The sequence below is a fragment of the Hydra vulgaris genome, chromosome 12 (assembly GCF_038396675.1).
Source record: "Hydra vulgaris chromosome 12, alternate assembly HydraT2T_AEP".
NCBI classification, from domain to species: Eukaryota; Metazoa; Cnidaria; class Hydrozoa; order Anthoathecata; family Hydridae; genus Hydra; species Hydra vulgaris.
This window is the reverse complement of record NC_088931.1, coordinates 14617501-14642500: the sequence shown is the minus strand read 5'-3', so window position 1 is coordinate 14642500 and position 25000 is coordinate 14617501. Positions and strand designations below refer to the sequence as shown.

Here is a 25000-nt window from a genome sequence, read left to right as displayed (position 1 = left end):
TAACGATGCCGCAAAAATATTCACTCAATCATCGCAGTGTATATACATCGACTGATTTATATAGCCATAGGCACAGTGAGTGTGCACGCATAGACTGAGGGTTTGCGTTTGGGCAGGTTGTCTTGAACTGAAAGAATAATCTTTTTCATGTTTGCGGACGTCTTAGAGCTTGCCATTTAACGTGATTTAGCTCAACTCTAATGGCATATTGCCGTTATATTGACAAGAAAAAAATTTAAGCGTTACCTTACATCTATAACCATAATTTTTGAGAAATAATAAAACTCGTTTTAAAGTAGTTTATACACCCCCAAAAAAAAGTCTAAAGGTTTAGTAATTGTTAAAAAAATGTCTGAAGGAAATTGTTTTAAGTGTTGACATGTTATAAATTAAAGTCATATTCAACTTTATTAATTTTAATTCTTATTTAATCTTATATAAGATGAAAACTGAAGTCAGCGCTCAAAATAATTAAGCTAAGTAAATCGACAAATAATTCTTAATAAATTAAAAATTAAATTTATAAAACTTTGTATAATGTATAATTATACTTTTATGCTTAAAATGACAATTTTTAAATCTGTGATTGAGCAATAATGGCTTAATAATATATTTACATTTTTTAGACTGCCATTACTAGATTCTTGTTCAGAAGTTGAAGCATTTCCAATTAAAATTTCCAACTTTTTTCCGAAATATATATATAAAAATATATAGAAATTTTTATAAAGATAGTGATAAGCATTTTTAAGCATCTTTTATGAGATCATGAAACACCAGTGTCAGAAGACACTAATTAGACAATCGTAAACATACTTTTTTCAATATGTAAATGATTCTGATTTGCAAGCGTACCACCTGTTTGTTGTTATTAAACAGCATTGACGACACGATACTTTATCCAAAATTTAACAATTTTGAAACAAAATAAAAACAAAAAAGTTTATTTTAGTACTATTTTATTTTAATGTTTAAGAATTTTTTATTATAAATATTTTTCCTAAAAAATTGAAACGTGTTTCAGCATGATTAATGATACAGCCACTAGTTCTGATTTAGTAATGTTAATTAAAACTTTGTTGACTAGCTTGATATAGGTTTCTATTTTGATATAGGTTTAAAAGCATTGTTAACAATACAAACAATTTTATTAGGTGCTTCTTTTTGTAAAAATAGCTGTACTATGTGATTACTCACAGTATTGTACTATGTGAATATTGATAATTTTGTACTTTGTAAATATTGTCAAAAAGTTTGGATAAAACTGTATTCCTGTTTTTTTTATTTAAATAAATACAAATATTAAAAATTTAAAATGCCACCTTTTTTCAATAAAGAATGGTTGAGTAATCCGTTATTTCAAAAATGTGTAGAATATGCTAGTGATTTATTTTAAATCATTGACATTTCTTCTCAAACGTGATTACACATTTGAAATTAAAGATGAATTAAAATTATAAATAGTTTTTTGAAGAAAATCTTGATGTAATATGATCACTTAGGTCACTTATTGGAAAGATGCTCCGATGATTCTATTTCTCTTTAAATATTTATTTTGAAAACAAATTAAAAAGCTTAATGAGTTTAATAATCAAACCACACTTCTGAAGCCTCATTATCAATTTGAGGCATGTTCAACAACCAAATAAGACCTCTGAAGCAGCTTTAATAATAGATGGCAACTTTAACAAATTGATTTCACCAAACAGGAAAACTGTCTGTCGTTAATTTAATCACAGTTTACTTGTGGCTAAACGTATCATGGAAATTAAAAAAAAAAAATGCGTGCTACTCCAAGAAGGGATTTATAGATTCGTGAAAATGTTTTTGCCTCACTTATTTTGAAATCCTTAAAAAAATAAATGCAAAAAAACTGAAACCTAAATGCAATCAAAACTTTATTTGAAAGTTGCTGATTGCACCAACCCAGAATTAAAATCTTGACAGATAAGCATAAATGAATTCAGTAAGTTACGGACCAAAGTATCATCCAAAGTAGTTTAGTAGTCACGGTACTATTCTCAGTAAAAATATGAAAAAAATGTCTAATGTCGCACACTTAAGATTTTTCATGTACCAAACAATTGAAGACTCACTAAGTAAAAATCAACTTAAGATTTTTCATGTACCAAGCAATTGAAGACTCACTAAGTAAAAATCAACTTAAGATTTTTCATGTACCAAACAATTGAAGACTCACTACGTAAGAATCAACTCTGCAATGAAAAACTGTTTGAAATGATGAAAAACTGTTTGAAGCGCCTGGTTTAAGCCCACCCACCCCCTCATTTTATTTCTAGAATCACCCCTGATTGGATAATGATAAACTGTTTATTCTAGCAAAAACTGCAAGTTGCCAAAAAAAGCTCATCATTATAGGATCCCAAAAATGTAAAAAATCAAATCATCTACTTATATCCTTAAAAAAAATATCATTTCAAAATTTTGTTTACTGCATTCATTGACAAAATGGCAACATTCTTAAATTTTTACACTTTTACAGCACTTAAGATTATTAACTAAACAAAATAAAAAATTTATAACATTCACATAACATGTACAAGAAATAAATATTCTCATTTATTTTTGGAAACAGTTTTAAGAGTTCTTTTATATAATAACAAAATGTAGAAATTCTTCATTTCCTGAACCACTTTAAAATAAATTTTCGATTTCCTTTTTCCAAAACTAATTATTTTTTATTTTGACTATTTATAACTGTTTTACTAAAACGTTTAATATTAGTATACATTTCTAAAATGTGTTTACCTTAAAGTTTACTAAAAATGTTAGTAAAATTTAGGCATTTTTTAAACAAAAAGTCTACAATATTATAAGTCTACGACACGGGTTTCAAAGTAGGGGGGAACAAACGTCAATTTTAAAAAGAAGTCCTCTATATCTTGAAATTTCTAAAAAATAAATGACCCTTTATATAAAAAAAAGGGGTGGCGTGCCCCCTAGCCTACTCTTCTCCCTCACACACCTACTCCACCCGGTGGCTTCTACCATGTGTTCAATTGCATTAAAACAAACTTTAAAATGTCTATTTTTGCATGGAGTTATAAGAAAAACAAACAGTTGTCTATTTTTTACGCCCCAAAAAAGCCACACTGTTTCTAAATTGAAAAAAAATGAAAAAATAAAATTTTTTGGTTTCAAAAATTTTCTTTATTTCTAAAAAATATAATCGCACATTACATTATAAAACATTTATTGTCATTTTCTTGCTTAAAATTTACCATGTTTTTAGCAAATTTTGTACTAAGAGTTTGCTTGTTTTACGCAAACGTCCTTTGCAAATACCTTAATACTTTTCGATGGACCGGAATTGTGGGCAGTTTGGTAGATTGAGCTTTTTGGTACAAAATTAGCCTTTCTCGATTTATACCGATTTATAAAATTATACTCCAAAGTTTTTCTAGCATAGTGGCACAAAGCTAAGTAAGGTCAAAAAATAAAGTCTAGCGTGCGATAGAATATAAATTTCTGATGTTATCATTCTTGAACGTAAATTTTTTTGCAATATTTGTCCGCAAGTTTATATTTATACTTGTTGCTTACAATGTAACAAAAATCACATTTTATGTCACAAGTCACATTTTATGTTGTTTTATGTTTCTTGGCAACTACTATAGTAAATTAAATTATTGCATTCTTATTTATTTTGAAAGTGGATTCCGTTTCTCATTTTTTTCGATCTCATGCTTTAGTTGAAAAAGTTCAAAATGATTATAACAAAAACTTTGACTTCAATGATACTAGAATTCCCAAAAATTTTATGTGACCCTGTTGAACTGCCCCTAAAAATTGTCATGCAGGGTTGCAAGTTACTTTTCCCTGATTGTTTGAATTTCAAACTAAAACTGTCGAAATTGCCACTAAAGGCAGTGTCAGCGACTGCCAAGTTGGACTTCTAAATTTAATTGAAAAACACCCTCTTCCTGAAGCAAAATCTTAAAAAAAAAGTCTGAACATAGATGCTCTATTTGCCTCTATCTCATTGATAAGAGCTCAGCCCAAAATTGCTCTACAGCTCACGTTCGTGAGAATTTTATAGTTTTGTCAACTTCTCCTCACAAGACAGTAAAACTTTCTTATGCAAATGAAGGAAAACCATTACCAATTACTTCAGGTAAAAAACAATCATATTGAGTTTTGAAGTTGAATAGAAAATTACTTAAAAAACAATACTTTAATTTTTTATGACTTTCTAATGCCAAGCAGCATTGCAAAGGTGTCCTTGTTGTAACAGCAAAGGATCCTGTCCAAGTTGAGTTACTTATTTAACAGAGGAAAAAAAAACTGACAACGGCAATAAATCATATAACATCAACAAGAGTTTTTGAACCAAGAATCAAATAGGAAATAGAATTTAAAAGACCACTTTACCCAAACATCTATGGTGTTCACATTCTCTGACTCAAAAAAATCAACAGGTTTTGTTGCACATTGTAAGAATATGATTGATCTCATTAAAGATTTCTTTTTGACACAAAAAGTGTTTTCCAAGCATGTGGTTAGACTAAGAATTGATGGTGGACTTGGTTTCTTATTAGTTTTCGTAGAAATTTCTTCCGTTGAAACAAAAGAGGAAAAAAGCTCTTCGCCCAGCTAGCGCCTTCTAACTTCCTAATCTTCTAAAGATAAAAGTATTAAAAGACTACTTGTGAAAGTTGCTAAAGAAATTCAAGAATATTACAACAATGTAAAGCTCATGCTGTCTCTTCTTCGGATAGGTAATTCAACTTTATAGTATTCTATGACATGAAGTTAGCCAATACCATTTGTGAACTGCAAGTACATTCTTCTTCTTTCCATGTACATGGTTGACAGCAGTTTAAGTATTTCTGAATACAGTTTCATTTAATTTCTTAAAGGTATTATTTATGGAAATTAGTGCAGCATGTATCAATGTTAAGGTTGCCAACGAAACTTGAAATGTTATTCATAAACCAATTTTAGCACTTGAGGATGCAAAACTCATTTTGGATCTAATCCCACCGATAGAGTATTATCTTTTACTTGGTGTGGTTATCCATTTAAACAAAGTTCTTAACATCTGGCCAGAGTCAAGTAATTGGTTGAAACCTTGCATACTTAGCAACAGCTCTTTCACCGTGAACAATTTGCTGGGAATGACTGCCACAAAATGGTAAAAAACCTTGACCTTATGCAAACTTTAGCTCAAAAGGGTGCAGTTTTCCAAGCCTTACTAATCAACGAAACACTTCAAAGGTTTGATGCAGTAGTCTCTTCTTGCTATGGCAATAAATTGAATTCAAGATTTGAAGAAAAAATTGATGCATTTGGAGATTTTTTCATTTCTCTACCCATTGGTAGTGTCAAACCAAAGATACATTCAGTATTTTTCCTCATTAAAGACTTTGAATCATGAGTCAAAGTTTCTTTCTATTTACCGTAAGTTAACAGCAAAAACAATGCACTTATATTTCCTCATCCATTGACACGTACAAGAAATTTTAAGACTGTTTACAAAAATAAATTAAAATATTTACTTCTTGTACGTGTTATGTGAATATTTTAAAGTTTTTACTTTGTTAAGTTAATTATCTTTGCTGTAAAAAACTAAAGATTCAACATACATACATACATCACGGTGATTTAAGCGTAGGATGTTATTTGGGGAATGCGCATTAAATTACACCATATAAAAAATGATAAAAAATGGCGGAGCAGTTTTCCGTAAAAACTAAAAACTTTAGTGATTGATTTCCTTTCTTAATGTCTATTTAGTCCTCGCAATCAAAAAAATAAAAGTATTTAAATTATATAATTGATAAGCTTTTTATTAAATTAAAAAAATAATAATAATAAGTCATAAAGTAAGACATTTTTTTGCTTAAAATATTTAGGTTTTTAGGTGAAAAAAAAACAGCATTCCCTCAATTATTTAAATATCTTGCGACTGAAAATTTTTTGGATAAAAATTAAAACATTCTTATTCTTGATGCCGTAAGGAAAAATTTTATGTTAATCATTTTCACCAGTCGTTTTTTTAAATCGAGATAATTTATATAACGTTAGGCAAAAATTATTTTATTTTTTGACTAAGGTCAGCTTACTTATGCTTAAGGGTTAAAATCAATAAGGTCAATTTGACAATGAAATTCAAATTAGGATTTTGTTTTTCTTTTAAACTTTTAAAATTTATAATATATTTTCGACTAATTTTAAAATTCTTTTACAAGAATATTTGTAAAATTTTATAAACTCATTTTTCTTTTTTTTACAATTGGCTTTATATCTTTTGCTTTAGGGTGATTTCTTAAAAAATGTTCTTTAACAGTGCTTTCTAGCCGACTACAACCTTTCATATGCCAGAATAATTTATTAAGATTGTTGAATTCGGCGTGTAAACTTTCACCACCTTGTTCACCATACACACCGATTCCTAATCTCCAATTTTCAATAAACTATATACATGTTTATGCATGGTTTTCATGTATACATGATATAGATGGTTTTCAAGTATATGCATTTTAGGTTTTACAGAAGTATCTGGCCATGTAAATCTATAAAATTCAATGAGTTTTTTAATTAGTAAATCTAAAAATTGTCTAGATTTGCCATAATACAATACATAAAGAAAAATAATACTCAATAATATCATACTGTAAAAATAACAAGAGGTAGCTTTGGTATTACAATTTACAATCAAGAGAAAAATTTACAAGAGTACAATTGAAAAAGTTAGTTAAATTTTAACCAAGCTCCTAAATATCATTATTTTTGAAATAGTGTGAACTATTCATAATATTATGACACTTAGAATAATATGAAAATAACTTTTTAAATTTCTGGCTCACATCGATAGATAGTAAGTGAACACCAGTGTCTATAAAAACAAGGTCTACAACTAGCTTTGGAATCGAATTGCATAAGTCAAGCAATGGTTGATGCTATAAATAAAAAAATATCAAAAAAAGTCAAATCAATTCATAAATCAAGGCATTATAAACATTGAGCTTTAAATATATTATTTTATGCAATGCACTTTTTTATTATATATAATAAAACAGTTTGTTGTATATACACATATATACATACATAAATATATATACATACATAAATATATATACATACATAAATATATATATATATACATACATATATATATATATATATATATATATATATATATATATATATATATATATATATATATATATATATATATATGTATGTATTTATAGTATTAAAACAACTACCTTAAGCATTTTGTGAACATGGTTTCCTACAAAATATTTCCCATGATAGGCTTGTCTTTCAAATTTATTTTTTTTCAATATTTTATCTAGTTTTTGAATGCATGGTCCTGACACTTTGTCTAGTTTGTTATATCACTATTATAATCTGTGATAACACTATTCAAAAGACTTGATTGGACATGCATGAAAATAAACTTGTCAAATTCTGCTTTACCAATAGTTTTATTTCTTAATGCAAGTTCTCCAGCAAGTTTTATATCAATTAAATGACACTCGTCTTTTAATATAATAAAATTATTTAAGTAGATCCCAGAGATATATGTAATGCAGGCACTGCAACCTGTTAAAGTTAATAAAAACAATTGTAATAATTTTATAGTATAACAGCATTATTTAAATAAAAAGAACTAATTTACTTGATCCAGAGGAATGTTAAACAAAGATTGATCAATAACATTGTTGAAAAGCTTCACATTCTTTAAAATTCCTCCAAAACTCTGAAAAGACTCAAAGTTATCTCTTAAAGAATAAAGTTTTCTATGTGAAACATTATGTTTTTGATTTTCAGGAGTTATTTTGATCTCTTCCTTTGTTATGTCACAAAAGAGGCAACAGTACCGACCTGTGAAATGAAGAAAAAAAGGAATAAATAATGTGTTGTACAGCTGCTTAAAAAAATAATTCACTTGCAGAAATAGATTTGTTAGGATAATTATTTATTTATTTCATAGTAGAAAAAAAACTTACCACTAGCTCCTGTGATTCCATATACACTGCACAGAAAATCGTAATCTCCAAACATAAAAACACAACAATGGTGATTTCTAAACAAAAAAGATTTTTTATCCAAGACTTTATAAAGAATAAATATTTTACAGCTTTGATACAGTAATAACATCCTAAAACTAATTACAAAGTACCCACCCAAACATGTGTGAAAACTCAAGAAAAAAAAGTAATTTGAATTGTTCTGAAAAATTATATTTTATTGTTCAGAACAAATATTAACAGTGAGTGGTGTGACATATTAACTTACTTCCAAACCATTTTTTGCATCTAATCAACTTGCTGTGTATATCTAGACAGTCCAACTTTCATTTTGACATAATAGTTTTTTGTTTCAAAAGTACTAAACACAAAACTATTTGATTTTGAGTTAGGCTGATTTTGATTAACAACTTGGTAACTCATTTTAAAAGAACCGCCTCCATGATCACCACCAATTTTTATATGTATTTGATCCTTTATAATCCCACCATGTTTAAGTAAGTTAAGCCTTAAAATATTAACATTTAAATTTGTATATAAGTTTGTATATATATATATACATATATATATATATATAAATATATATATATATATATATATATATATATATATATATATATATATATATATATATATATATATATATATATATATATATATATATATATGTACTTATCTTATACAAATTAGTATAAAGATTAACTTTTATTTTTCTAGTAATTTATGAATTTAAGTGTTTACTAAAAATATCTCAAATTAACGAGTTATTACTTTTCCATAAGATTTAGTATGTTTTCTTTATTTTGTGGTAGGTCGTTGATATATGCCCAAGGAGTTAGTTTAATTTCAAAAACAGCATTATTATTTTCATTTTGAAATGTAAATGGTCCATCTAAAACAACTAAATCATTTCCAGCCCATTCCTTTGCAACAACTCTTTGTTTGTTGTTTGAAATAGCTTTAATATTTTTGAATTTAACCACCGACAATATTAATATACAAGCAATAAGTTTTGCAATTATAAACAATTGTAAAAATGAACTACACCTTCTCAAATAATAAACGAAATTACAAAAAGTATTTTAAGTTCCATATTTATATTTACCTAGCCATAGTTTTCAATTATTCCAAGGAATACCCATATCAGCTTTTAAAGCAACCATTTTTTCTGCATTTAAATTCACTCTTCCAATATTGCAGTGGTTCCCAACCGGTGGTCCATGGACCCCTGGGGGTCCATATGAACTTTTGAAACGGACCACAAGGTAAACGTAAATTCAAAATAAATTTGAGTTATTGAATTTTAATTTTGATATTTTTCTGTCTTAAAGAAAAAAATAATTCTTAAATTCAAAATGTAATTCATGCTAGGCAACATATGTTGCACAAAATCTGTGTAAGCTAATTCGACGTTAACCGTCAATGACTTGCGGACCACTCTGAAACAATAAATACTTTATATTATTCTTACATCCGTAAATTTTAAATGCTATATAAAATTATCTTATCATATGGTAAAAATATTTTTCCTAACTAATTGGTTTGAAAGAAAGTAATTTGTATTATTTTCTTTGAATAGTCGAGAATATACTTCTCTCAAATGAATTATACAAATCTCGAGTTAATATATTACATTATTTTATATTATTTGTTAAATTCTTTAGATGTCTAAAAGTAAAAAAAGGTCATATTCAGATGAATATATGAAATATGGTTTTACCTACATGCTAAAAGAAACCATTTGCTACCCACAGTGTATTATTTTTTATAAAGTACAAGGAAATGACTCTATGAAACCCTCAAAGCTTGCTATTCACTTGAATAAGTGCCATCCTGATCTTCGAACAAAAGATTCTGATTTTTTCAAAAGAAAATTTGAATCACTGAAGAGGTGTAAGTTGGATAAAACTGGGATTATTCACCAAATTCAACAGAATATAGTAGAAGCATCTTATAAGGTTTCATATATAATAGCACAGAAGAAAAAAGCTCACATATTGGCTGAAGAAGTTATACTTCCATGTACAAAAGAAATCGTTAGATTATTATTTGGAGAAGAAGCTGTAAAGAAGATAGATAATATACCTTTATCAAATACTACAGTCAAACGAAGGATAACTGAAATTTCATCAAATATTAAAGAAAATGTTATTAATGAAATTAAAGAATCACCATATTTTTCTATTCAGTTGGATGAGTCCACAGATGTAAGTTCAATGGCACAATTAATTGTATTTTGTAGGTATATTCACAATAATAAATTCAAAGAAGAATTTTTGTTCTCTTCTTTCCTTGAAACAACAACAAAAACAGCTGATATTATGGAAATTATAAAACAGTTTTTCAATGACAATAAATTACAATGGAAATATTTGTTAGGAATTACTACTGATGGAGCTCCTGCCATGATGGGTTGTAAGTCTGGATTGCAGACTAGGATAAAAGAGATTGCTCCAAATGTAGTGGGTGTACACTGTTTTATTCATAGACAGGCTTTGGCAACCAAAACATTGCCAGGTAGTTTGAAAACTGTATTTAATCAATTGGTCAAATTAGTGAATCATATTAAATCTTCTGCTTTTAACACTCGACTTTTTACAAAATTTTGTTCTGACCTAGATTCTGAACACAATAAGTTATTGTTTTATACTTCAGTGCGATGGCTTTCTGCTGGAAATTTTTTGGAAAGATTTTTCAAGCTTAGAAACGAAGTGAAAGAATTTTTATGTCAAATGAAAAGTGGACTGGTAGAATATTTTGAATTTGACAATTTTGAAATAACAACTGCTTATCTTGTGGACATTGTGGGTCATTTTAACAAGTTAAATTTGCAACTTCAAGGCAAAAATGCTAATGTCATTACACACTCGGATAAACTGAAGGCATTTATTGAAAAGCTCAAACTGTATAAGACTAGAATCAATAATGGAAATTTGATAATGTTTCAAAATTTAAATAGCGTAATTGGAAATAACATGCTTCCCGAAGTTTTAAAGATAGAAATACTTTGTCACCTAGATAATTTGATTAATGAATTTGGTAACTATTTTCCCGATGTGAACCTTTTGAGCAGTGAAGTAATTATATCACCATTTTCTTGTGATGTGAAAAATGTGAATGAGGAAGCACAAGAAGAATTTATAGAGTTAAAGAATGATACCACTGCTAAGGATCACTTCAAAATAACACCATTAAATAACTTCTGGTTGAAAATGAGGAATTCATATCCATCGTGTTCAACAATTGCACTTAAAGCCCTTATTCCTTTTTCAACATCATATTTGTGTGAAGCAGGATTTTCAGCCATGTTATCTATAAAAATCAAAAAAAGAAATAGACTTGAAATTGATGCAGATATTAGATGTGTTCTATCAAAAACTAAACCAGATTTTCAGATATTAATTGCTGGTAAGCAGTGCCAGAATTCACATTGACCAGTTTTTGTATCATATATTAACTAAGATAAAATATTTTTGGGTCATAGATAGTCTATTCTATTAAAAAATACCTTGAATAAAATGTTGTCCTGATGAATAAAAATTACATTATTAAAATGTTCGCCTTGTAATAATTTTTAAAAGTAAAGGGGTCCATGGAGATCTTATGATATATAATTTGGGGAACGAGTTAGAAAAGGTTGGGAACCACTGCAATATTGGCTTTATTTAAAATTTTATTTGCTTCATCATTATCATATGACTTTAACATTACAGCTGTTTGACATATTTTAGAGTCCTGAGAACTACCAGCTGTATGGTTGAATTGTTCCAATAATAATTCTTTTTCTTAGAGAGCTATTACTACAGTTTGCGCTATCTTTATAAGCTTTGGGAGCAGAAACGAAACAAAGTGACTGTAAATTAAACAAAACATTACTTTAAATAGAAAATAAAATAATATTTTTTATTTTTTATAAGTTATATTTTATTATTATATTTATAAATTATATTTTATATTAAATCAAACTGATTTATTCTTGCTTAAAATATAAATTACATTAAAATGATATAATAAAGTTTAAATACTACTACTATTTTAATAATTACAATTATATCTAGTGTAATAGAAAAGAAAACACTATTTAACTTGCTATAAAGTTAAAACATATTTCTTACCCTAGGCCCACCTGATGAAAACTCTATTGCAGATGTTTTAGACTAATTCAACTTATTTTAATAATATGTAAAACAGCATTATTGACTTCTCGTGAGATTTCACTTGTGTCAGTGATTTGGTAAAAACTGTTTATACTTTATTGGTCGTTTTCATTTATTGGTTTATTCATTTATTGGTTTATTCATTTATTGGTTTATTCATTTATTGGTTATTTCATTTATTGGTTTATTCATTTATTCATTTATTTCTTTTATTGGTCGTTTTCATTTATGGTGTTATTTGATATTTTTCTGCAGTCGTGATTTTAAAAATTTATGTCTTTTAAAAATACTTTTTGTCACAAATCTTGCATATAATAGTTAAATGTTATATAATTTCAGATATATGGACAGAATATGATAGGCTGTCAATTGTGATGTTAGTTTTACATAATGGACAATTTGAATCATTTTCTAATTTATCTTTAATATTTGATAAAATGCACAAGTTACAGAATGTGTGTTGACAGTTCTTTAGCATGACAGGCTGATTCATAACTTCCCCACAAATCTGATAAATGTGTAAAAGTATATGTGGATTTAGTTTAGTCCTGTTAAAATTTCTTTATCTTCTTGTATAGGCAATGAATCAAGAAATGATTTTATATGAATTTTTGTCCATTTTTTAACTTTTCCTGGTCGCCTAACATTAGATAGAGGTTTTCGACCAGGAATACCAAAAACACATTTGCATTCGACTGTTAGACATTTTACCAAATTTTTAGAGCTTTGAAAACTTTACAGCCTCTATTTTCGATGTTTCTAAGAGAAGTGTAACACTTCATGCACATTTTCTCTGGATGACTTCACTGAGAATCTTCTGATTAGGGATTGCAATCCCGTATCCCGGACGTTTTTGGGTCCCGAAAATCCCGGGATTCTAAACACAAAATCCCGGGATTTTCGGGATTATAGCAGGATTGAACCACTGATCTATATTATAACTGGATAGCGCATCTCTGATATCGAAATTGAAGCCGAAAAAATATTTTGGCGGCCATATTGTGAGGACCCACGATTTGTTATGATGCGCTTGAAATTCTAAGAAAAGAAACCAAAAGAAAGAAGAAGAAAAGAAAATGATTGAAAGTACCTACTAATTAGAAGGAAAAAAGGCAATATCAACAAAATAGTAAAAATCTGTTGTAAAATGTCTAACGAATGATCGTATTCTTTAGATAATTTATCTAGATTCTTATGTTGATATTCAAAAACTATGATTATAAGTACAAGTTGAAAATATAATACTCCTAAAAGTAAGTAAATAATCTTTTCAACTTTTTTATTAAAGTATATAAGTTGAACAGCACTCTATTTATTGTTGTTAATAATAGATTATATATATATATATATGTTTGTTAACTCAGACAGGTTCCTGCAGTCTCCACTGATGTTTAAATGGAGAGCTGAGTTGTATATATAACACTTTAATTTCTTATCTTTATTTTATTTAAATATTTTGTTTTATTCTAATCCACTTTATTTTACCCATTGTATATTTATTGTATTGGGCCTTGAGCCTGTCAATAAATTTTGATTGATTGATTGATTGATATATATATATATATATATATATATATATATATATATATATATATATATATATATATATATATATATATATATATATATATATATATATATATATATATATATATATATAATGTTACTATTTATGATATAAGATAGTTTGTGTTTGTAAAAGTTGTAGTTATTGATGATTAAATAATACCAATTTACTTAATATTTTTCTATTATTTTTCTGTGACATTTTCTCAGTGGCTTTTTTTCCCAGATCATTAAGTCTGACTTTGCAATAACATTGAGAAATTATTTTGATTAATTTAAAAACATGGTTTTCATTAATACAGTATCAAACATATGTTCATGCAAGTCTCTAAATATAACAGATCCTAAACTTTCTAAAACTGAAATAGATATAACTTCTGGGATATTTTTGGACTGTGGCAGTTTTCCAGGAATTGTTGCTAGCATTCTTGTAATTTTTTTTTCTGTTTCTTCACAAACAGTAATAATATTTTTTGGTTTCATAAGACCACCATTGTCCTTTACTTTAAGAAAATTGGATTCTGGAGCATGTTTTTTAGAACCAAGTTTAAAAGTTTCAGATATAAATATAACTTTACAAAATATTTTAACCTGCTTAATACTTTTTATAGCTATTAAAAATCCAATGAACCCAGTTTTTCTTGTCGTATGCAACAATCTATGAGATGAGTCTTGTAAGTTTGAAATATAATCATATGCTTCATCAAGAAATTTATCCCATATATGCTTATTACTCATTTTTAGTGCGGATTTATAACCTTTAGCAAAAGGATTTCTTGAGTTCAAAATGTCAAACAATCTATCAAATATTCTAATAAATTTAACTGTTGCATCACCTTGAAACTGCATTAATTTAAGGTCTTTGCAACAGAACTCTATTGCATTAGCTACACTTGAACTAATTGCCTGAGCAGCAAGATTTACTTTTAATTTTTGCTGCCTCCAATTAATATGGGCTAGTCTTAATTTATTTCCAAAGCGTAATCCTTCATCTTTTTGCAGTTTTTGAAGATAAACTATATATTTCCATGATATTGCATTGTTTTCGCTATCAAACAAAACAACTTTAGATCCTAACTTTTCAGCTTCTATAACCTTGTATTTAAGCGCTGCAAACGCTGGCTTTGTAAAACCTGGTTCTGCTGAAACTTTTCCATACCATTTCCTAATTTGTGCTTGATGTGGTAAATTAAAGTTAAATATTTTTTGCGCATAATCATAAGCTTTGCTTGAATAAAACTGCAGGGTAAGTGCAAAGGATATGGTTTCTTCTGAATATTTAAATCCTTTACCATGATTTTTACACATTATCATTCTTCTGGTTAGAGCTTGAGAACTTCTGAAAATGTTTTTAATAGCATTTCTTCACAATTTGATGATGTTTTTTGTTTTTGACTTTTTACAACTGATTTAAGAGATGTTATCTTTTTTTTCATTTGAGATTTTTGCTGTTCTGCTTATACCTTCTTTTTCAAAGACACAATTATCTTGTTTCTACGATCTGTTTTTTTTCTGGAGTTAAACTGCAATTATATATTTTTTTGGGGGAGCCAACTTTCATGGAGATAGGTATAACACTAGTTTTAAAATCACTTATTTCAAAATTTTCAAAAGTTGATCTATTAACAGGAACTTTTCTCTATTTCATTTTCTAATATTGAAAGAAACAAAAATATATATATACATATATATAGTTATAAAATTTTCAAATTTGATATCAAACTAGAAGGAACCTCTAAGTTGTGTTTACTCACAGAGCTTAGCTAATAGTTCATGCAGCATTTATAAAATTAAAGCATACAATAGCAATATGGTTATTATATGTTTCAGCTGCTTACCATACAGTTGTGTTATAAACCCTCTAGCACACTGCATAGGGTAACTAAGAACTAAAAGGTACATATTGAACAAACCTGTACAATAAATAAAAACATAATTGATTATATAAAATATAAATAAAAATAAAAATAAGAATAAAAATATAAAACCAAAAATAGAAATAAAAATATAAAACCCATAAAATAGAAATAAAAATATAAAACTCATAAAATAAAAATAAAAACATAAAAATAAAACATAAAAATATATAAATGTTCATTTAGTCACAATCAAGTACCCTTATTTTCATCATCCTGTAAAGTTATATGGCTCTAAAATTTGTGGCACTACTAAACCATATAACATGTAATAAATAAACAATTAACTATTTTTTATGCAATCGTCCCGCTTAATTCTCTATAACAATTTTTTTTTTTTCTTTTTCTTTAATTCATATTCAATTTTTCTATGCTTAAAAAATGCTGGATCACAACAAAACTCCTATGACTTCTACTTCTTTGACTCTTCTTCCTTTCTTTCCTTCTTTTTACTGTTATATTTTTTGTTATTGATATTGTTATGATTTTTATATTTTATATATATATATATATATTTTTTTTTTGCATTATCCGTATGATAATCACTATAATATATATAGATAAATATATAGTAAAATATATACCTATATATAGTAAAATATATAGATAGTACTTATTATATTACTGTATTTAATATTATTATTACTATTTATTACTATTATTATTACTATTTATTTTTATTTATTTTTTATTACTTATTATTATTATCATTATTATTATGCTATATTTATACCATCATAGGTCTTTACGCGTCATCAGTTTATAACTGTTTGTAAATGTCCCGCACGATTGTATATATACAGATATTATTAAAGTGAAAATATATTGATTTGATTTGATTTGATTTGATTTATATACCTTTTTTAAGTGGTCTGGGAATTTTTAAAATCTTTTAGGAAAAGAATTTTCCCTTAACCTAACAGTTTGTCCAGTTCTGTCGATATCTTTTTCTAAAAAATGATCAGAACATATCAAACTGCTACTACTTGGACTTCATTCTTGACGGTGTATTTTGGTCCATTCTTTTTTTTTTTCAGTGTTTGAAGGAAATCTGAATAAAATTGGTAGCAAAAATAACGTTTAATATTTTATTAAGTTTGTTATACTTTTATTTAAATCCATTTGTTCACATTGCAAGCAAACTAACAGAGGTCAATAAACTTTAAAATGTTTTTATTTTTAAAAATAATTAAGAAAGTCACCTATGAAATGTTCTAGGAAACTTTCGTTTTAAAGATGATTCATCATAAGAAATTCCATCACTATCACTTCTTTTACTGTCACAATGTTTTCTTTTATGGCAACCAAATGCAATACACTGTGTCCCTCGCTTTTGGGAATTTTCTCCAGACATTTATAGAATGAACATTGTAATTATTTTTCTGAAAAATATTTATCATTATTTGAAAAAAAATAATAATAATTTTCCATACATTCTATCTATGTTAGATAAAAAAACATAAAGTTAAACCACCAAAATAAAGAAATAGCTTGTTCACCTAACAATATTTTAACTAAATAATATTTCTCCGTGGGTCCTCCCAATATGGCGCTGGCGAAAATATTTTGGCTTCAAAAATTACGATATTTTATTAGGAGATGCGCTATCCAGTTATAATATAGATCAGTGGATTGAACTTAATTAAATTATTTTGTAAAACAAAATGTTCAAAGCTGGTAACTATACTGAATTATAACGAGTTATATAATGCTGCTTTGCAGGTTTATCCTGTTTATGCTTTATCTTTACGATAAATGGAATAAATTTTTGAATAGACCATGGAGTTCGGGAGTTTATAATTGAAAAAAGTTTCACAAGCACAAATTAAGGCTGGTTTGTTTGACTATTGTATAAAAAACAATCGTTAAGTTTGTTGGCAAGACTTCTCGCGTTAAAAAGATAAATTGTAAAATTGTTGAGCGAATTTGTGGTTAAGTGATTGCTTGAGTTTATTAAGTCGCTTGAACGTTTTGAAATAATAACTTTTTTATTGCTTTTGTTGTTTACCGCAATAATGTTTACCGCAATATATGTTAATAATAATGTTTACTAATGCTTGAGGCATCATTTTTTTGCAATGACTTTGGAATAACTGAAGAAATTAATTTTAATATAATGCTGCTTTGCAGAAAGAATAAAGATGATGAAAAAGAAGTCGCTTGACCCAATAAAACAAAGAAGTAAGCTGCTTCGTGCACAACGAAAAGGTTTTACAGATATAGTAAATGAAAGTGAAGGTGCATCTTATGAAGCAGGAGTGTTTTAGATATTGGTTTTTTGTTATTTTTTAAGTTAAATTTATGTTAAGGCTGTTATTGTATTTTGTAACATATGTTATTGTATATTACCTTTTTATATTCAAGCTTTTTTTCATTGATTGAATAATTCTATTTTGGTTAAATGTTTTTCAAATATTAGAGTTTTCACATTTTTCTTTTTTCTGTGTTTCCAATAATGCTCAAGTCGTTTATTTTTCAATAATTTTTTTACCTTTTTATATATTAAAAAAATTTATTTCATCAAAAATCTTTATTATTGTTTTTCTCAATATATGAGTTTTTTGCACGCTGTGATAAATATCATGAGATTGGTTTGTCTGATTGTGTTGAAATTTTCAGGAGTTGTTTATTATATATATGCACATTCACCTTATTAAAAGAATTCATGTTAGTTAACTGGTTCTCATAATAAGGTCTAGGTTCTAAGCCTTTTCGGGGCATTTTTTTTAGGCCTTAAACCGGTTTTCTTACAAAAGCTTCAATATTTTTTTAAATTATTTAATTTTGGCAGGGTGAGTGAAATCATCTGATATTAAAAAGCTGTGAAAATATTATGATCATACCATTAATAGTTTACAGGCTGTTTATCGCAGCGCGTAGTTCATTTTTAGTGTCCATTTTTAGTGTCCCAAAATTTTGACCAAAAAAAAAAAAATTTTTTTAATTTTTTTTTCCTTTGCTGTGCTTTAAGTATAAAATACTATTTCTTATATGAAAATTATAAAATATGAGTGTATTTTTAAAATTTTGATTTTATTAGTATAGGACCACCTTAAAAAAAATATCCTTCTAAACATGAATGAAAACAGTGAAAAGGGAACATCATTTTTTCTACACAAAAAAGATAAAGACCCAACTTCAGTGTGGTCACATTATTTGAAGTCTGCGGATAATTTGGCAGCAAAATGTAAGAAATGTGGTGTTATTTTGAAAACATTGGGTGGTTCTACAAAAGACCTTCATACGCACTTATCAACTAAGCATAATTTGAAAGTAACTTCAGCCGACAAAAATTTACCTAGTTCGAGTCAACAGTTGAATGATACCAGAACCGACGAGAAGCCTCCTACGAAACGAAGAATAACGAGTTACTTTGCATCCAAAAAAAAAAAAAACCTTAGACGAAACACTGGCTCGAATGACAGCTTTAGATGGGCTAACATTTAATGTATTTATAACATCAAAAGATTTAAGGCAATTACTGATTACCAGTGGTTTCAAAAATTTGCCCAAGTCAGCAAACTCAATTAAAAGGATAGTGGTGAGTTACAGCTTAAATATTAGACAGTTAATTTCCAAAGAAATTTATCAATATAAAGCTTTGGGAACACGATTTTCTCTGAGCTTTGATGAATGGACCTCTACAACAAATAAAAGATACATGAATATTAATGTGCATATCCCAAATAAGCACTGGAGTTTGGGTCTTATTCGTGTATATGGGTCTATGAATGCTAAGAAATGTATCGATGTTTTAAAAACACGTCTAAAGGAGCATAATGTTAATATTGATACAGACATTGTTGCTATTGTTACGGATGGTCAAAATGTAATGGTTCGTGTGGGAAAAATTATTGAGGCTGAACACCAGTTGTGTTTAGTCCATGGAATTCACCTTGCAGTTAGTGATGTTCTTTATAAAAAAAGTTCTACGCCAATGTCCGACACCGAAGCACCATTGAAGGAAACTCAAGATATTGTTGATGAAACAGATGATCACGAAGATGAAGAAAATATCGACGAGGAAATGGGATTAGGCTTTCTTCCCCCAACAAATGATGGGATAGCAAATATGGATTTACTCACCAATGAACAAAATATCAATGAACTAGTGAAAAAAACCCGTAAGGTAGTTGTTCTTTTTAAACGATCCCCGACAAAAAATAATGCAGTCTTGCAAAAATATGTCAAAGAAGAGAAAGGCAGCGAGCTTTTGCTCATTTTGGATTGCAAAACAAGATGGAACTCTCTTCTATCGATGCTAGAGCGTTTCCTTGCTTTAAAAACATGTATACAGAAAGCTTTAATTGACTTAAACCACCCAGTTTCCTTAAACGAAAGTGATTTTGTGGTTCTTTTGGAAATAATAGAAGTACCTGTCAAATTAGCAGTAGATGCGTTATGCAGAAGAGATGCTAATCTATGCACTGCAGATCCAGTACTTATATTTTTATTCCAGCAGATTGCTCAAAAACAATCTCCCTTTGCTAATAAAATGTTCCAAGCTATAAAAACAAGAATGGAAAAAAGACGATGTGAAGAAATTTCTGGTGTTTTAAAATACCTTCAAAATCCAAAATATGATGCTGTGAATGATGAAACAAATGTCTGCAAAATTTTTGGAGTTCCTCCTAAAACCCTTATTAGGAAGCAGATAAAAAAACTTATTGAGAGACTAGCTGCTTTTAAAAATGATAATTTAGAAAAATCAAGTATCGATGTTGATGAAAATATAATGGCTGTCGTTAGAAATGAAGAATCACAAGTTCGAGCCTCCCTGTCTTTAAGAGAAAAGTTACAAGAGCAAATTGCACAAAGCATGAAAGCCATTCAACCAGAAACACAAACTTCAAATTTAATGTCAATCATAAAGAAAGAAATGCATCTGTTTGAAAATGGTGGAAACCGGGGGCATAATTTGGAATTAGTATACCAATATTTGTTATCTATTCCACCGAGAAGCATCGAACCTGAGCGGGCTTTTTCTGCAGCTGGGTATTTGGGAAGTAAAATAAGGAGTAGGCTAAATGACCAAACCTTAAATGCTCTTCTATTCCTCCGGGCATATTTTCAGACAAAAAAAGAAAGTTTGTAAATAAAATATGCATTTAATATGAATTGTTTTTTTGTTTTACATTTATTATTTAGCTACCATTTATTTATAAATATAAAATAAAGATTTTCTTTAATTTTTGTCTCTCAATATTAACAAACAACTTATTATGTTATTTTTTACAAAGTAGCTTGTTGCTACAGCAGCTACATCGGTAGGCAAATTTAAGAAAATTTATGTTTACAAATTTATTTTGAAATTTTGATTGTTTAGTTACTTTAGTCAAATACACTTTAAATGTTCAAATGTTATTTACATATCCAATTATTTGATGAAGGTTATTCTGTAAAGTCTGTTATCTTAAAACATAATATGGAAGGTACCGTATATATATTTCTGCATTATTTTAAGATCTTTATATACACCTGCTGCCTGTTACACAATTAAAACAATTTAAGGCGCCATAGAAAATTAATTTAAGTCATTAAGGCATAATGAAATTAAATAAAAAATTGATAACATCAAAAAGTATATTCATATATGCAGTATTAAGTTCTGTTTTTTAGCAAATATCTCACATTATATAAAATCCCGGGATCCCAGGATTTTATTTACTTCAATCCCGAAATCCCGGGATCGTAATTCATGCCCGGGATTGCAATCCCTACTTCTGATACATTTATTCCAAAAACTTTATAAATTCGATTTATTTTACTGTCAGTTTTTAAACTGACTTTTCCTAAAAGGTTTCCACATATTCTACATATTCTGGATAGTTTTTGTTGGTGATTACTCGGCATATTTTACGGAGTTTTTTTCGTGAAACCTACCCAATTTAAAAACATATGTTCTAATAAAAAAATGACTGGTAATAGAGACTATTTTTTTTGAAAAGATAAAAAGAAGCATTGTTAACAACTTACCAAAATCTTACAAAAATTTCAGTTCTCCTAAAATATAAATGAATAAAATGTGTTAACTTCGCTAAAAACAAAGCTTTGTTGATCCCAGTAAAGCAATTTTACTACTTTAAATTCTAATAATTACAATACTCAATCAAGTTCATTTGTGATCAATTTTGCTTTATTTTACAAGATCAAGTTTACCAACAACAAAAAAACACAAGCAAACGGGCAAATTGGTAAGCACTGTATAATGAAAGTTTAACACAGTTAATCAAAATAATGATATTTATATATTTGCAGCTAACGCATGCGCATAATAGAATCCCAAGTTTTAATTACATACATACATACATACCACTGATCTCAAAATATAACATATTATATTTTAAGATCAGTGATACATACATACATACATACATTTACATACCTTTGGCTCATATCATAACTAAGGCTGTCAACGGGTACCCGGGCAAACGTCACGGTTTGTCACGTTATTCTTGGTTCGTCTTGGTTCATAACCGCACCAAATTTTGAGTGAGGTTATTCAATCGGAACGTCGCGTTATTCCTGGAACGTAACGTGTCAATCGGGACAATTTTTTTAAAAGTGTGGTAACATCTTGGTTCAATCGGGACAAAAGTTGCTGCCACGTAATGTCACATAACGTTATTTTTTTAAACCGGGACGCCGCAGCTTAGATAAAATAAACTCGTACTGTCTCGTATTGTCGTCTCTAATGTCTCCATTTAGTTAACGGCATGAGTAAATTTAGTTATCGAAAAGCTGTTAACGCCAAAATCTAACCATGCGATACCCTTCTGTTAAAACTGCTTTTAGAGGAATTTTCTATTAAATTAGGAAAACGCTTTTGCTCTTGCAACGGTACCGTTGCTTTAATTTCTTTTCCTTAAGTCACGGAAGTGAGCTCTGATTGGTTGATTTATAAAGTAAGTTATCGAAGTCTGATTGGTTGATTTATGATATCACAGCTACGAAGTTTGATTGGTTGATTTTTAAAATGATGCTAGACACATTGGTAAACTCATAAAACTCATAAAGTTACAGTAGTGAAAACGTTGAATTACATAAGTTGACATAAGTTGCAAATTTATTATAAGTTAATTGCAAACTTAACATTTATTCATACTGTACATATGAAAAATGGAGGCTATCAATTCAGCATTTTTTTATTTAAATTAAAAATTTGACTCATTTGCATCACTGCAAAATTTTACAAAGGAATATGAAAATCAGAATTTTGTTCAATTATGGAAAAGAGATTCCAGAAAAATATTAGCAACTAAAAAAAGACTTTCAAAAGAGGTCAAAGAATTTTTTGTTTATTATGAAGTAAAGTACTGCTGCATTCAAGGTTGCATTAGTTTAAGTCTAAAAGTCGAAGACTAAGCATTGCATCGTAAGTTGTATTATTCTTAAGACTAGGTCTATAACTTTTTGGTAAATTTTTGGTATCTCCAGTTTCCAATATAATTAACAGATAAACTTTGGTTTGAAAGCAACTGAAAAGTCATTGGTTTTATTTAATTTTTGAAAAAGGTGACCCTTGATTACACACTAGCTCCATATATCAGTGAACTTTATTTTTCTTCAAATAATATCAACCTGGGTCTCAATAGAACCAGAATTTTATAGTGATTTCAAAATTCATAATCTTTTCTACTGAAACATTTTAAAGAAAAATATTGCAAGCAAAATGTCATAAAAAACGACATTTTCAATTTTTAGTTAAAAATTGTTGCTTTTTGTACATAAAATTTAAGCAATTCATTTTTATTTGAAACCATTTTTATTTCTGAAATCTCTATGAAATTCTTGTATAAACAAAGTGGATTCTTTTCCACTTCTCAACAAAAAAACATTTTATAGCCTAATAATTTACCTAAACTTAATATTGATAAAGTAGAAATAAAAAAAAGATTCCGTTTTAAAGTTCCTAGGTATTTGTCTTGACGAAAATATGACATGGAAAACTCATATCGATAATTTAAAACAACTCTGCTACTCATTTATTCATAGCTATATAAACTATGCAAATATTGCCTGGGGAAGTATAGGTAAAAGTAAGTTGCAACGTCTTTACCGCTATCAGAAACATGCCATGCGAAAATATATTTTTTAAATCGTTTTTCAAACACAAAACTTTTATTCAAAAATACGAATTTATTAAAAGAATTTATAAATTATGAACTTAACTTGTATAATACTTTTTGTTTTACGTTTTGTTGTATGAACGACCCATTATTAAATGTTTTAAAAAAGCTATTTACCTTTAAAGTAAAAAATAAATATAGTTTGCGAAATAATTATTTAAAAGAACCCTTTTCTCAAACAAAGTTTAATCGATTTTGAATAGATTATCGAGCACCTTATCTCTGGAATAAAATTATCCAGCCTAATATAGATTCATCTATCTCTTGTTCTGTTTTTAAAGACAAGTTAAAGAATATTATTTTTTCAACGGATAATATATTGAAATATTTTTGAGATATCATTTTAACCATTTATTATTTCAAACCTTTTGAATTGTTATTTTGTTATAAACTACCTGTGTAATTTTATATTATATTTATATTGTAATTTTTATATGGTTCTGGCGACAAGATCGATATGATCTTTTTCCAGATTCGATGTGTAAATGCTTATATTACACGACATGTAAACAACGTAAACTAAAAAAAAAAAAAAAAAAAAAAAAATTATTTAAGTAAATTAATTAGTAATTAGTTAAATATAAAGATTTTTTTAACTAACTACCTGTATATTGATTTAAAATGTTATCAAAATAATTAGTGAGATGGTACCGTTATGTTAACAAAAAATATAAAGCAACGATATGTTTTTAATGAGAATATTTAAATCAACAGTTCCACAAATTTAAGTATCTACCAATCAGATTTCGCTGCCTTGACTTGATAAATCAACCAATCAAACTTCACTACCGTGACTTTAAGAAAAGAAATTGAATCTGTGAATGTTAAAAGGCTGGAAGTCCAATGATGTAAACTTAACGAGGGTTAACTGCATTAACCCTCGTTGAGGAACGCTCATTAATTTTTCTTTATTTTTCCAACCCCTTTTGAAAATTCAAAACTTATTTTATTATTTTTTATTTTTTGATATTTTTATTAGACTTTTTTTTAATTTCAAAAAAAGATTAGGTTGTTCTTCTGAGTTTTTAAATTTTCTTCTAGTGTTTTCGTGTTTTTAGCTTTTTAAAAATTCCAACCCTCGCGTTTATTAAGACCACCCACACACCCCGCCCCCCCCTCCTTCGTTTATTAGATTTTAGAAAAATCTCCAACCCTCCCGTTTTTAAGGACCCCTCCCCCACATGTTTATTCGGCAGGCGTATATGTATGTTAAATACATGCGCATCTGTATA

At 27.9% G+C, this 25000-nt stretch overlaps 1 protein-coding gene and 1 long non-coding RNA gene across 4 annotated transcripts; both read right to left on the bottom strand.

The window, feature by feature from the left end:
• Positions 1-6200: 6200 nt before the first annotated feature.
• On the bottom strand, positions 6201-9585 carry LOC136088485 (uncharacterized). Of its 3 annotated transcripts, XM_065812291.1 has the most exons (7): positions 9106-9585; positions 8269-8508; positions 7980-8056; positions 7649-7854; positions 7233-7572; positions 6831-6923; positions 6201-6536 (listed from the first exon to the last, which is right to left on the bottom strand). In XM_065812291.1, the coding sequence occupies exons 2-5, from the start codon at positions 8286-8288 to the stop codon at positions 7531-7533; spliced, it is 345 nt and encodes a 114-aa protein (XP_065668363.1). In that variant the 5' UTR covers positions 8289-8508; positions 9106-9585; the 3' UTR covers positions 6201-6536; positions 6831-6923; positions 7233-7530. The 3 variants fall into 3 exon arrangements, with proteins under 3 accessions (XP_065668363.1, XP_065668362.1, XP_065668364.1); XM_065812290.1 differs by lacking the exon at positions 6201-6536 and having other exon boundaries at positions 6552-6923; XM_065812292.1 differs by lacking the exons at positions 6201-6536; positions 8269-8508 and having other exon boundaries at positions 6553-6923; positions 9106-9578.
• A 6656-nt stretch (positions 9586-16241) lies between these two features.
• On the bottom strand, positions 16242-17256 carry LOC136088486 (uncharacterized). The gene is made up of 3 exons (XR_010642205.1): positions 17139-17256; positions 16842-17021; positions 16242-16690 (listed from the first exon to the last, which is right to left on the bottom strand). It is a non-coding gene; the product is annotated as an uncharacterized LOC136088486 (long non-coding RNA).
• Positions 17257-25000: the final 7744 nt, after the last annotated feature.

What these genes read in the sequence shown, in the direction of transcription:
- LOC136088485 (XM_065812291.1), bottom strand. Translation starts at nt 8,288, where the DNA reads ATGCAAAAAATGGTTTGGAA. An exon ending in TGGAATCACAGGAGCTAGTG is followed by an intron (nt 7,855 to 7,979) that starts GTAAGTTTTTTT and finishes TTCATTTCACAG; the next exon opens with GTCGGTACTGTTGCCTCTTT. An exon ending in TTAACATTCCTCTGGATCAA is followed by an intron (nt 7,573 to 7,648) that starts GTAAATTAGTTC and finishes TAACTTTAACAG; the next exon opens with GTTGCAGTGCCTGCATTACA.